This window comes from Nerophis lumbriciformis, linkage group LG37 (assembly GCF_033978685.3).
Source record: "Nerophis lumbriciformis linkage group LG37, RoL_Nlum_v2.1, whole genome shotgun sequence".
NCBI classification, from domain to species: Eukaryota; Metazoa; Chordata; class Actinopteri; order Syngnathiformes; family Syngnathidae; genus Nerophis; species Nerophis lumbriciformis.
This window is the reverse complement of record NC_084584.2, coordinates 24,912,565-24,926,938: the sequence shown is the minus strand read 5'-3', so window position 1 is coordinate 24,926,938 and position 14,374 is coordinate 24,912,565. Positions and strand designations below refer to the sequence as shown.

At 46.1% G+C, this 14,374-nt stretch overlaps 1 protein-coding gene across 4 annotated transcripts in view; it reads right to left on the bottom strand.

Moving 5' to 3' along the window:
• The window catches only part of rxrba (retinoid x receptor, beta a), a 28,093-nt gene extending 14,141 nt beyond the window's left edge, over positions 1 to 13,952 (bottom strand). For 2 of the 4 annotated variants that reach the window (XM_061930973.2, XM_061930975.2), the window contains exons 1-7: positions 13,824 to 13,952; positions 13,245 to 13,384; positions 4,736 to 4,971; positions 4,463 to 4,616; positions 2,160 to 2,339; positions 1,661 to 1,681; positions 74 to 234 (exon numbers count right to left, since the gene is read on the bottom strand). In XM_061930973.2, coding sequence (XP_061786957.1) covers positions 74 to 234; positions 1,661 to 1,681; positions 2,160 to 2,339; positions 4,463 to 4,616; positions 4,736 to 4,971; positions 13,245 to 13,260 — 768 coding nt within the window. In that variant the 5' untranslated portion in view covers positions 13,261 to 13,384; positions 13,824 to 13,952. The remainder of the gene's footprint in view (positions 1 to 73; positions 235 to 1,660; positions 1,682 to 2,159; positions 2,340 to 4,462; positions 4,617 to 4,735; positions 4,972 to 13,244; positions 13,385 to 13,823) is intronic. The other 2 variants (XM_061930974.2, XM_061930976.2) reach the window with 1 other exon arrangement.
• Positions 13,953 to 14,374: the final 422 nt, after the last annotated feature.

The following is a 14,374-nucleotide window of genomic DNA, read 5'->3' as shown; positions in this document are numbered from 1 at the left end:
TATGTTAATCAACTCAACAAGAAACTTAATTTCTTCTGTTAGCACAAGGGCAACTCAATGTGCGGCTACTCACAGAGCTCCCTCCAGAGCTTCCGTCGGCGTGAAGCTCCGTTTTCTGCTCCACAGCCACCTCAGCCCCCAATATCTTTTCCACTGGCATCTCCTCGTTGACGCCGCTGGTGGACTCTACCTCGCCTTCGCGCTCCCGGTTCCTCTGACGCTCCTCTTGAACAGCTGGGAGGTAGGAGGGGTGGGAAATTAATGGTGAACAACCACAGAACATAGCCGACGGGAAGAAATGAAACAATGGGAGAGAAGGAATGTGGGTGATGGGATTCAGTAGAGGAAGAACAGGGCAGGAACAAGAGCGGCAAAAAGCAGGAACGACATGAAGTTGGTAAAAATCAGCGGGGGAAAAGGCAAACAAGAAAAGAGGCTAAACTGATTTTTCCAGAAACATGCAAAAGCACAGAAAGGGGTCATATGTAACACAGGCATAATTGACAATTACCAGTATATCAGCGCACATGTAATGATACAGCTTGCTAGAAAAAAACATTGTTTCCCTGAGGTTTACAGCTTTAGGGGAACGGGAGGCACAAACACACGCACACATGCATGTGCGCATTTTAACCGACTGCAATGTCATCGCTCCTCAACAGTTGCATTGGGGTGCACATGTGCAGTGTGTGAGGGTTAGGGAGGTATTAAGCTCATACCAGATATACACATGCACTCGTGCAGTGTAGCCATTACTTTTTACACACTTTGATAGCAGAACGCAACAGAAAAACAAATTCACAAAATGAAAAAGAAAAACTGTCATAAATGCGATCGCTCTTCCGCACGCGCATACAGAGAGACAGCATTTAAATAAGATAAATACGGCTAAGCTGCACAATTGCCTAGTGGTTAGAATTTTGTCCCAATGTCAGAAGCTCAAGAGTTCGAATCTGCGTTTAGGGGTCTTTTCGGAGTTTGCATGTGTGGGCGACTGGGCGTGGGTTTTCTCCCGAGTCCCCCGGCTTCCTCCCAGGCTATTTGGACACTATAATTGTCCAGTAGGTGTGAATGATTGTTTGTCTGTATGTATGTATCCTGTGATTGGCTGGCGAGTAGTCAAGGATGTACCCCACCCCTCACTTGAAGTCAGCTGGGATAGGCTCCGGCCAACCCGTGACCGAGGACAAGCGGTATAGAAAACAAATGGAAGGTTTGTTTGACAAAATAACAGTGTATAAACATGTTCTATATGAAATGCATCCTTAAATTACTTGTGTTGTGATCTGAGACTCTATATAAAACAGAACATTTCATTTAAATTAAATTGACCTTGTTGGAGAGAAATGCTACAATCAGATGCGCACGTTACTGTAAGATGTCTTAACACTAGTAACTACTAAAAATCGGATCTTGCTAGTCCTCCACCATTCTCGCTGGACAACTCGCAAACATAACTAAATGTTGGCAGTTTATAAATGTACAGTATCTACACGTCAAGAAATTAAACTGTAAACCCTGCCAATGTTCCTCAAAAGGCTCACACATTCCGGAAGCAACACGTTGCTGGCTATAGGACAAGGAGCGCACTATCGCTGCCCTTCACTCGCTTGCTCATTCACACACGTGCACACACCCGTTTCCCCCCTCTTGTCCTTACATCTGCCGTTCATCTTAGCCACTGCAGAAGGGGAGAGGGGGATGAGAGGAAACAAAGGGAGGAGGAGGAGAGGGGGAAAGGGGGTTAGTGTTTGCAAAGCTTAGCCACCCCCATCTCCCCCTCTAACACAACTCGCTTAAGCCCCAGCAGCAGAAATATTAGCACCGACTTCACCACCGCTCACATTCATCTTTGGGTCGGTTAAAAAATTCTAACTCCATTGGCGAGTTCATCCCAAAACAAAGCCAATTGCTGCAGCACATGTGCACCTCAAAAATGTAGCCCGTGAAGCCGTGGATAGAAGAACGAAGCTCTTGAGTGGAGAGCTGCTACACTTCTTTAGTTTAGGAGTTTTAATCCAAAACGCTGGTAACAATCAACTCTGCTCAAATGGAGAAACCATAAAGCGTCTCCACGGCTACCAAGACAACATCTGAGACAACTAAGTCTGAAGAGAGACGCTTTGATGGATGCAAACACCTTCCTGTGCTTTGCTTACCTTCTCTCTTCATGCCCATGGCCAGGCACTTCTGGTAGCGGCAGTACTGGCAGCGGTTCCTCTGCCTCTTATCCACCATGCAGTCTTTATTGTCCCGGCATGTGTAGGTCAGGTCTTTACGCACCGTCCGCTTGAAGAAACCTTTGCAGCCCTCGCAGCTGTGAACACCGTAGTGCTTTCCTGGTGGAACAACATGCAAACGGACACACTAAACATGTCTGCCAGCAATGTTTAATGTCATGAAAACCTAGTATATCCACTGACGAGTAGTTATTTAGATACAAGCTGCAAATCTTCAAGTTATGTTGCGCTCTATCCAAAGTATTAGGCCATGTGATCACTCCACCTACAAGAAGTAAAAATGGCTAACACCTTCTACTCTTTTGGGAAGACTTTCTAAAAGGTTGGGTTGCTTCTGCGAGAACTTTTTGTCCTTTTGTGTCACTCACAGGGCCACCCCTCACTATTTGCAGAATGCACGCTTAGCATAGGGACTCTCAATTTGTGAAGAAGCGCATGTCAATGAAAGAACGAATAGGCGCTTCAAAATAATTTTTTCCCGCAAACATATATTACTAGCCCCTTCCGGCTCCGTCACTGATAAGAATATAATTGCAACTTTCCCTGGACATTATCACAGTCCCCCGTGGCACACAGTGTTCTTACTAGGTTCCATTCCTGTTCTAAGATTATTTTTTTTAGACAGATTTGCAGTTTTATGTTTTAAATATGTAAAATTTATTTTTTAACTAATTTGTTTTTGTACAAAATATGCATCAGTTTCAATTTCAATTTGATTGAAAAAAGTAGGAAGATAGTTTCACATAAATAAAAAAGTGGGAAAAATTCTGCTTATAGCCCTAGTTCAACCAGCGACGGCCCTGGTGGGTCACCCATGCAAGTCCTGTTCTAGTTCATCCTTTGAACTGATAAATTGATACTGGTACTTAACGGTATCAATTTTCAGTACTTTAGTGTGTGTTAATAAATGTTCATTGTTTGATAATACATTGTGTTTTCTGATTACATTTCAGTCCTATTTGCAATGCAGTTGCACTTTCAAAAGACATGTGATGACAGTACTGTATGGGCTATCTACGGTATGTTGTCTATCAAGGAAATAGCTTTTTCCAGGAAGCTGAATGTGTTATGTTGCGTCCTACAAAGTGTTTGTACTTTAAGTATTGTGCTTATTTCACACCAGCTGTTTGGTTGTAACATTCATCTTAGTTGTGGTTTTAAATACCAAATTTGGAGGTGTTGAAATCTCCATGTAAAATCCATCCATCCATCCATTTCCTACCGCTTGTCTCTTTCGGGGTCATGGGGGGTGCTGGAGCCTATCTCAGCTGCATTCAGGCGGAAGGTGGGGTACATCCTGGACATGTCTCCACCTCATCGTAGGGCCAACGCAGATAGACAACATTCCCACTCACATTCACACACTAGGGCCAATTTAGTGTTGCCAATCAACCTATACCCAGGTGCATGTCTTTGAAGGTGCAAGGAAGCCCCGGAGAACCCACGCAGTCACAGGGAGGAACATGCAAACTCCACACAGAAAGACCCTGAGCCCGGGGATCAAACCCAGGACCTTCGTATTGTGAGGCGCATGCACTAACCCCTGTTTCACCGTGCTGCCCCCATGTAAAATCGCTAATGCTAATAGTAGCATTTCTATCGCAAATCCAATGTAAATTAGCTTCAAGCTAGAGCATTTTGGAAGATTTGAAGACAGGACAAGCAGTAGAAAATGGATGGAGGAGTGGAAGACTGGAGCCTTACTTTACCTTCAAGCGTTTTATAGCAAGCATATTTGCTTTGTTGGTGTTGAAAATTGCAAAATTGCTGAGGAGTTTGGCTGAGTCCACCCTTAGTGGTTGTCCGCCTGTTTAGTCTGCAACCGGACGTGGCGTCATGTGCAACAAATGTATCGAAATATGGCACTGTTTGATTCTATGTGAATTGATACCCGACGGAATTTGGTCAGTGCCTATGAAAGTACCGAATTCAAGACCCATCCCTAGTTCTTCCACAGCAAACTTCACTAAGCATACCTCGCGTACTGGTCACAAAAAAGGATCTTACCCAAAAGGTGTATAGGTAATTAACAAATCTGATTTTGACACAAAATTCTAGTTTTAACTTAAAGATGTCATGTTTTCACTTTGACAGAACATGGAGAAGAATCCGAACATCCGCATCATGTTACAAAGTCAAGCCTAACGTGGATATATGGGGTTTTTAAAGGTATCAGTGATGTCGCCCTGACAGTGAGGAGGACAAAGATGAGGCGTAGTCACCAGAGGATCGGTCTCCACAGATGGCGCAAAGGCGTTTTTGGGACAGCATCGGTCCCGGGCTTTGCGACGACAGCTGCTTCAAGCCCAGCGGAGGTTTGACGTCATCAGAACTGCTCACCGCATGAAGTCCTGACATGGACACCGTTGAATTTATCTGAACAAAAAAAACGGTAGAGGATGACAACTGGACCCTTTGCAAGTCAATAAACATCTGAGGCCAATCTTTGAACAAAACATCTCGACAGTGGACTGAAATAACAGCAGCTCACTTACTTGCGGGCTGCTAATGGGCCCATAGCCGACGGACGGCGTGCCGGGCAGGCAAGGGGAGCCCAGCGAGGAGCTGATGACCGAAAAGGGGGAGCCGATGCTACTGATGGGGCTATTGACGCCAGCGCTGGTGATGGGAGGCAGGGAGGTCATGGAGGCTGCTCCTGATGGAACCAGCTGAGGCGAGCGCTGGCCCGACGCGGGGGACGACACAGATGAACTGTCCGGACTCTGTGAATCTGGTGGCAAATGACAAAGCGGGATATCACCAAGTTGTATAACAGTGGTTCTTAACCTTGTTGGAGGTACCAAACCCCACCAGTTTCATATGCGTATTCACCGAACCCTTCTTTAGTGAAAAATACATTTTTAATTTTTTTTTTTAATTCAAGGCAATGTTATATGTTTTTTTACTGGTGCAAAAAATGAACCGTGCATGAACATCACCTTGTTCAAAGAACAAAACCAACACAGTGCATGAACTCACAACAAATTACACACCTGCAACTCACTGTAACTTCGGCTGTTGCCTTTGAGAGACCAGTTCAGATATGCGTGGCTTCACCTTGGCAAGTGCCACTCTCCTGTCATTTTAAATGACAAATGATCAAATAAAATAATGTATTTATTTTCACAGCAAAGTCTGTTCCTTTTCTTAATGTTCCACCTAGACATACAATACTAGTACACAGCTCATAAAAAAACAATATGTTTTGTTATTGTCATTGTAAGTGGGCCAAAACACTTATATTAGAAAATAATCTCATGGAAATGACAGCTGTCATTTGATTATAATAATAAAACATTTAATTTGTTATTTAGTCAGGTTTGGGACAGGTGTGCTCACATGTGCTCCACTGAATGCTCAAGGAGTTTTTGCATTTGCTCACGCATATGGAAAATTAGAGGGAACATTGTTTGAGGGTATCCATAATACGCCGATAGGGAGAAGTTTCAACCCCTGAAGCCGACTCACCGAACCCCTAGGGTTCGATCGAACCCAGGTTAAGAACCACTGTTGTATAATCATATACAGTATCTGACAGAATATTACACGCATGGTGAAAATGCACAAAACAACCATTTGTATACATTTAAATTAGGGCTAGGCGATACATCGCGCGTTTGTCTCTGTGCAATATAGAAAATGACACATCAATAATGAATAAAGCAAAACATGTTCTAGACAAAAAATCACTTCATATTCTCTACTGCTCCCTAGTGTTACCATATCTGAGTTACTGTGTAGAAATATGAGAAAATAACTACAAAAGTACACTTCATTCACTAACGGTGTTACAAAAAAGATCAGTTACAATAATACATAATGTTGGATATAGAGAACATACAAACCCTTTATTTGTTGAATCGAAAATACTGAAATTCCATGACATAGTGAATTTGCAAACAGCTAAAATTATACTCAAAGCAAACTATAACCTGCTACCCAAGAACATACAACAATTCTTCTCAAAAAAAGAGGAGAAATATAATCTTAGAGAAAAATGTAATTTAAAACATTTGTACCCACGAACAACACTTAAGACCTTCAGTATATCAGTATGTGGAATTAAATTATGGAATGGTATAAGCAAAGCAATCAAACAAGGTACTAATATGATCCACTTCAAGAAACTCATTAAACTTTAAGTGTTTACAAAGTACAAAGAACAAGAACCATGACAAACATTCTCAATTTATTTCATCCATCCATTCATTCATTCATTCTCAAAGTAATCTTACTTATCTCATTATATGAAATATGACTTACTTCACCAATTATTATTATTAAATTATTACTATTATTTATTTATTTATTTTTATTGTGATTACTTATGGAGGAAATTGTGAATAAATTGTGAACAGGAAGTGAACAAAAAGTTTTAGCAACTGTTATGTAAAAGAAAAGGGGTAGGATTAAATAAGCTCTGCTTCTTCCTACTCCTTTTCAAACATGTTGAAAAGAGAAATTGGAAATTATGATGTATCATGTTGTATGCTTGCTTGTTCAAAATAAACTCAAACTCAACTCAACTATATCGTGATATTCGAGTATACATTCTCAAGCAGTTGCTTTTAGCTGCGGGCATTACACTGCATGCGTTTCCCACTCTTTCTTGTCTCTCCTCACACAGATTTAAACGAGCGCACTTTCTCACACGCGTCACGTGTGCAACGTCACACGCTCCCGCAGAGCAGAGAGGTAGCGACATGGTAACGTTAGCTATGACGCTAACGGTGAGGTGCGGGTGGTAATACGAGAGAGAGAAGGTGCGAATCTAGTAACAAATGGAGGAAGAATTAATTACCAAGAAAAACAGCACGGGATCCATCGTCCGGCAGTGGTTTGGCTTCAAGCGGGAATATGTTCAACATTTATGCGGCAAAAGCGTTGCTACAAAAAGTAGCAGCACTGCTAATGTAGCATCATTTGAAAAGTCACCCGCTAGAGAATGAGGAGTGCTTGAAACTCCGCATGTCAACATCTCCGGCAGGTGCCACACCAACAAAATGCCGAAGCAACTATTTCCAGATCAACACCGTATGAAAAAAAAAGTCAACAACAGAGGGAGATAACGTCCGCAGGAACCTATTATGCAGCTCATTTTTATTTGACAGTTATTGAAATATCTTGTGTGACATCATTCACAAAAGTGCACTTTATTTGTTTGTAACTATTGTAGTGGCGTTCTGCACAAAAAGTGCACTTGTAGCTTGTTTTAAAATGTCTCTGACAATCTTGTACTTTATGTTTTGGAAATGACATGAATGTCTGTGCCACTGCTTAATAACTGTTTAATAAATGCAGTTTTGGTAAATTGACTTTGTTGTGATTTCCCTCTCCGCATGAATGTTTAAAATTAGCATATTTAATGCAGTATGAACATGAATGTTTTAATGTAGACACAAAGAATCACCATACTGCTGTGATTATATGCATCAAGTGTTCATTCAAGGCTAAGGCAAAATATCGAGATATATATCGTGTATCGCAGGCCTGGGCAATTATTTTGACTCCGGGGCCAAATTTACAGAAAAAAAATGTGTCTGGGGGCCGATATCATTTTTAGGAACACTAACACAAAACCTCACAATAATGTCTGATTGAAAGCTAAAAACGCAATAACAGACCGCCTTTAAATACGGAATGGAATTTCACATTTATTTACAGAATGAGACACCCAGAATGTACATGAAAATAAAGAATGTTACAATATTAACTATAAATGATAAAACACTGAATATTGACAACATATGAACGTCACACCCCCTCTCCATCCACATATTTTACAATCAACAAAAATGCAACAATCACAGAAAAAATATGAACGCCTAGCGTAAAAAACAACACCTACAATCTGATATATGTGATATTATATATAACTAAGCTGTAGAAGTTTGTTGTAAAAATCTCCTTCCAAGTCTGTCCCTGACACCCACATTTCAGACTCTGTGGAAACGCTCCCCACCCACACTGCTTGGTGCCTCGTCTGAGCTGCTGTGACTTAATTACCAGAGTAACTAATTAGATGACCATAGTAACTAAATAGATGACCATAGTAACTAATTAGATGAGCATAGTAACTAGTATCCATCCATCCATCCATCCATCTTCTTCCGCTTATCCGAGGTCGGGTCGCGGGGGCAGCAGCTTAAGCAGGGAAGCCCAGACTTCCCTCTCCCCAGCCACTTCGTCCAGCTCTTCCTGTGGGACCCCGAGGCGTTCCCAGGCCAGCCGGGAGACATAGTCTTCTCAACGTGTCCTGGGTCTTCCTCGCGGCCTCCTACCGGTCGGACGTGCCCTAAACACCTCCCTAGGGAGGTGTTCGGGTGGCATCCTGACCAGATGCCCGAACCACCTCATCTGGCTCCTCTCGATGTGGAGGAGCAGCGGCTTTACTTTGAGTTCCTCCCGGATGACAGAGCTTCTCACCCTATCTCTAAGGGAGAGCCCCGCCACCCGGCGGAGGAAACTCATTTCGGCCGCTTGTACCCGTGATCTTGTCCTTTCGGTCATAACCCAAAGCTCATGACCATAGGTGAGGATGGGAACGTAGATCGACCGGTAAATTGAGAGCTTTGCCTTCCGGCTCAGCTCCTTCTTCACCACAACGGACCGATACAGCGTCCGCATTACTGAATACGCCGCACCGATCCGCCTGTCGATCTCACGATTCACTCTTCCCTCACTCGTGAACAAGACTCCGAGGTACTTGAACTCCTCCACTTGGGGCAAGATCTCCTCCCCAACCCGGAGATGGCACTCCACCCTTTTCCGGGCGAGAACCATGGACTCGGACTTGGAGGTGCTGATTCTCATCCCAGTCGCTTCACACTCAGCTGCGAACCGATCCAGTGAGAGCTGAAGATCCTGGCCAGATGAAGCCATCAGGACCACATCATCTGCAAAAAGCAGAGACCTAATCCTGCAGCCACCAAACCAGATCCCCTCAACGCCTTGACTGCGCCTAGAAATTCTGTCCATAAAGGTTATGAACAGAATCGGTGACAAAGGGCAGCCTTGGCGGAGTCCAACCCTCACTGGAAACGTGTCCGACTTACTACCGGCAATGCGGACCAAGCTCTGGCACTGATCATACAGGGAGCGGACTGCCACAATCAGACAGTCCGATACCCCATACTCTCTGAGCACTCCCCACAGGACTTCCCGAGGGACACGGTCGAATGCTTTCTCCAAGTCCACAAAACACATGTAGACTGGTTGGGCAAACTCCCATGCACCCTCAAGGACCCTGCCGAGAGTATAGAGCTGGTCCACAGTTCCACGACCAGGACGAAAACCACACTGTTCCTCCTGAATCCGAGGTTCGACTATCCGGCGTAGCCTCCTCTCCAGTACACCTGAATAGACTTTACCGGGAAGGCTGAGGAGTGTGATCCCACGATAGTTAGAACACACCCTCCGGTTCCCCTTCTTAAAGAGAGGAACCACCACCCCGGTCTGCCAATCCATTGGTACCGCCCCCGATGTCCACGCGATGCTGCAGAGTCTTGTCAACCAAGACAGCCCCACAGCATCCAGAACCTTAAGGAACTCCGGGCGGATCTCATCTACCCCCGGGGCCTTGCCACTGAGGAGCTTTTTAACTACCTCAGCAACCTCAGCCCCAGAAATAGGAGAGCCCACCACAGACTCCCCAGGCACTGCTTCCTCATAGGAAGACGTGTTGGTGGGATTGAGGAGGTCTTCGAAGTATTCTCTCCACCGATCCACAACATCCGCAGTCGAGGTCAGCAGAACACCATCCTCGCCATACACGGTGTTGATAGTGCACTGCTTCCCCTTCCTGAGGCGGCGGATGGTGGTCCAGAATCGCTTCGAAGCCGTCCGGAAGTCGTTTTCCATGGCCTCACCGAACTCCTCCCATGTCCGAGTTTTTGCCTCTGCGACCGCTGAAGCCGCACACCGCTTGGCCTGTCGGTACCTGTCCGCTGCCTCAGGAGTCCTATGAGCCAAAAGAACCCGATAGGACTCCTTCTTCAGCTTGACGGCATCCCTCACCGCCGGTGTCCACCAACGGGTTCTAGGATTACCGCCACGACAAGCACCAACTACCTTGCGGCCACAGCTCCAATCAGCCGCCTCGACAATAGAGGCGCGGAACATGGTCCATTCGGACTCAATGTCCAGCACCTCCCTCGTGACATGTTCAAAGTTCTTCCGGAGGTGGGAATTGAAACTCTCTCTGACAGGAGACTCTGCCAGACGTTCCCAGCAGACCCTCACAATGCGTTTGGGCCTGCCAGGTCTGTCCGGCATCCTCCCCCACCATCGCAGCCAACTCACCACCAGGTGGTGATCGGTAGAAAGCTCCGCCCCTCTCTTCACCCGAGTGTCCAAAACATGAGGCCGCAGATCCGATGACACAACTACAAAGTCGATCATGGAACTCCGGCCTAGGGTGTCCTGGTGCCAAGTGCACATATGGACACCCTTATGTTTGAACATGGTGTTCGTTATGGACAATCTGTGACGGGCACAAAAGTCCAATAACAAAACACCGCTCGGGTTCAGATCCGGGCAGCCATTCTTCCCAATCACGCCTCTCCAGGTTTCACTGTCGCTGCCAACATGAGCATTGAAGTCCCCCAGTAAAACGAGGGAATCACCCGGGGGAGCACTCTCAAGTACTCCCTCGAGTGAATCCAAAAAGGGTGGGTACTCTGAGCTGCGGTTTGGCGCGTAAGCGCAAACCACAGTCAGGACCCGTTCCCCCACCCGAAGGCGGACGGAAGCTACCCTCTCGTCCACCGGGTTGAACTCCAACGTACAGGCTCTGAGCCGAGGGGAAACAAGAATTGCCACCCCAGCCCGTCGCCTCTCACTGCCGGCAACGCCAGAGTGGAAAAGAGTCCAGCCCCTCTCGAGAGAACTGGTTCCAGAGCCCTTGCTGTGCGTCGAAGTGAGTCCGACTATATCTAGTCGGAACTTCTCCACCTCGCCCACTAGCTCAGGCTCCTTCCCCCCCAGCGAGGTGACGTTCCACGTCCCAAGAGCTAGCTTCTGTAGCCGAGGATCGGACCGCCAAGTGCCCTGCCCTCGGCTGCCGCCCAGCTCACATCGCACCCGACCTCTATGGCCCCTGATATGGGTGGTGAGCCCATTGGAGGGGGGACCCACGTTGCGTCTTCGGGCTGTGCCCGGCCGGGCCCCATGGGGACAGGCCGGGCACTAGAAAGTAACTAGTATATGATGCAGTATAAATCCGTCAAAGACCAAGGAGCTGGTCATTGACTTTGGGAGATCGTGTCCAAGGTCACAACCTATTGTGATCGAGGGAGTCGAGGTGCAGACCGTGGACTCATTCAAGTACCTCGGAGTGTGGGTGGACAATAAGCTGGACTGGACTGTTAACACGGACCACTTGTACAGGAAAGGACAGAGCAGGCTGTACTTCCTGAAGAGGCTGCACTCCTTCAACATCTGTAAAAAACTCTTGTGGATGTACTACCAGTCTGTGGTTGCCAGTGTTCTGTACTACATCGTAGTGTGCTGGGGGGACAGTACATCTAAGAAGGACAGCTCCAGACTGGAGAAACTGATCAGGCGGGCCGATTCCACGATCGGAATAAAACTGGACTCACTGGTGACGGTGGCAGAGAAGAGGACTGTGGAAGAAATTGTGAGCATCCTGGATGATGCCAGTCACCCTCTGCATACCGTTGTCAGTAGCCAGAGGAGCCTGTTCAGTGCTAGACTGCTTCATCCCAAGTGCAGGACTAATAGACTAAAAAACTTCTTTGTCCCACACGCCATTAGACTGTACAACTCCTCTCTGAGATGGAGGGGGGGGTACTAGGATGACAGGGGATGCAAAACAATAACAGTGCAATCATTTTTCATAACATGGTCACTACTGCCTAGTTTCTCTTGTTATATTCTTATTTTACTGTTATATTTGTATTCTCATTGTTGCTTTTTATTTTTATTCTATTGTAATATGTTTCTAGATTGGTTCCATTTATACCCCCATTATATAATTTTTACTTTTTAAATTCTATCTCAATTCTGTACACTGCTGTAGGAATTTTAATTTTCCTGAGGGAACTCTCCTGAAGGAATCAATAAAGTACTATCTACTATCTTACTATCGGTAACAGTTAGAGATGCTACCTCAGTAGAAACATTTAAGTCCCATCTTAAAACTCATTTGTATACTCTAGCCTTTGAATAGCCCCCTTTTTTATAGACCAGTTGATCTGCCGTTTCTTTTCTTTTCTCCTCTGCTCCCCCCTATCCCTTGTGGAGGGGGAGACACTCAGGTCCGCTGGCCGTGGATGGGGTGCTGGCTGTCCGGGGTCAGGACCCGGGGTGGACCGCTCGCCTGTGTATCGGTTGGGAACATCTCTGCGCTGCTGACCTGTCTCCGCTCGGGATGGTTTCCTGCTGACCCCACTGTGGACTGGACTCTTACTGTTATGCTGGATCCACTATGGACTGTACTCTCACAATATTATGTTAGACCCACTCGACATCCATTGCATTCGGTCTCCCTAGAGGGGGGGGGGGGGGGGGTTACCCACATATGCGGTCCTCTCTAAGGTTTCTCATAGTCATTCACATCGACGTCCCACTGGGGTGAGTTTTTCCTTGCCCTTATGTGGGCTCTGTACCGAGGATGTCGTTGTGGCTTGTGCAGCCCTTTGAGACACTTGTGATTTAGGGCTATATAAATAAACATTGATTGATTGATTGATAGCTATCTGTCTATCTATCTATCTAGATTCCAAGCATTGAAAGACTTAGTATAGTTGAAGATTTACGGTCAATAGGAAACATCACTACACATCATAACGGCAAATACACTTTCCAGCTTGAAGATCCAAAAAAAATTATTTGGGAATGTCCGGCGGGCCAAATTCAAAAGCTTAACGGGCCGAATGTGGCCCCCGGGCCTTAATTTGCCCAGGTCTGGTGTATCGTGACATGGCCTAAAAATATCAAGATATTAATAAATGGCCATATCGCACAGCCCTAGGTCATTCTCACCTCTGCTGTCTCCCATGGTGCGGCCTGTCCTTTGCACGCCGGGGGGGGCCTGCGTGTCTGCACCCAGCTGTCAAACTCTAGACCGCGGACTGGGGCCCGGGCCCGGGCCGGAGCTGCTTTGAGGGCAACCAAAAACGGCTCTGAAATGTCAACACAGGGAGGGTTTCATTAAGCCAACGCACACGCATTTAAAGTCGCCAAACGTTTGTTTCGGCTCAACGCGATGATAAAAATAAACATAATTCTGTGTTTAGGTGGAGCCTAACCTCGTCCAATTTAGGCTACCCTTAGCTCAAAGCTAGCAAGCTAGCGTCTTTGACTATCGCCACACTAATTAAAAGTATTTTCTGTAACTCTATCTTTTTAGGCAAATATGAACCCACGCCGTGCCTTTGTGAGAATAATTGTCACAAGCTGAATATTTATGCTTCCAAACTGGCAAAACAAGCTATGATGTTAGCTTAGCAAACTAGCGTGGGTGTCTGAAAAGGCAGTGATGGCGCAAAACAGCTATACTTAAAATTAGCTTCTCACATTTCGTCTAAGTACATTTAGTGGAAATAAATGCAGATTACTGACGTTTAGCGGCGTGGCTTCCTCGCATGAATCGATGCTAGGCCCCCGGGTGTCTTGTCTGGCTCCCCCCACCCCTCACACACGCACTCACTTGGGCCCGCAGACTGCCCTCCCTCCCCCGGCATCACAACACGGTGACGCTGGTGGAAGAGCGTTGGGCGGTGCGCGCGCACGCACGCACACACCTACACGGAGGCCAGCGAGTATGCGCGTGCGTGTGGCAGCCGCATCCCAGAGGGGTCATGATGAGGTCAAGAAAAGTTCAGCTCCGTTGCTGCAAAGGTTACCAGAGGACAACACAAAGACTACTTGTGTTATTTTTGCCTTGAGGTTGGTTTGCGTTAAACCACAGGTGTCAAACTTAAGGCCCAGGGACCAAATCTGGCCCGCCACATAATTTTATAAGACCCAAAGGAAGCCTGGAAATAGTATGCGTCAAATGTACCTGATCTTTCCTTACCCAAAAGAGAGGTTGTAAATAAAGTATTGATTTTTCGTCTTTGTGCAGTTCCACTGTTCTTTCCAATGTGTCATTTTTCTCCTCAGTATGACTC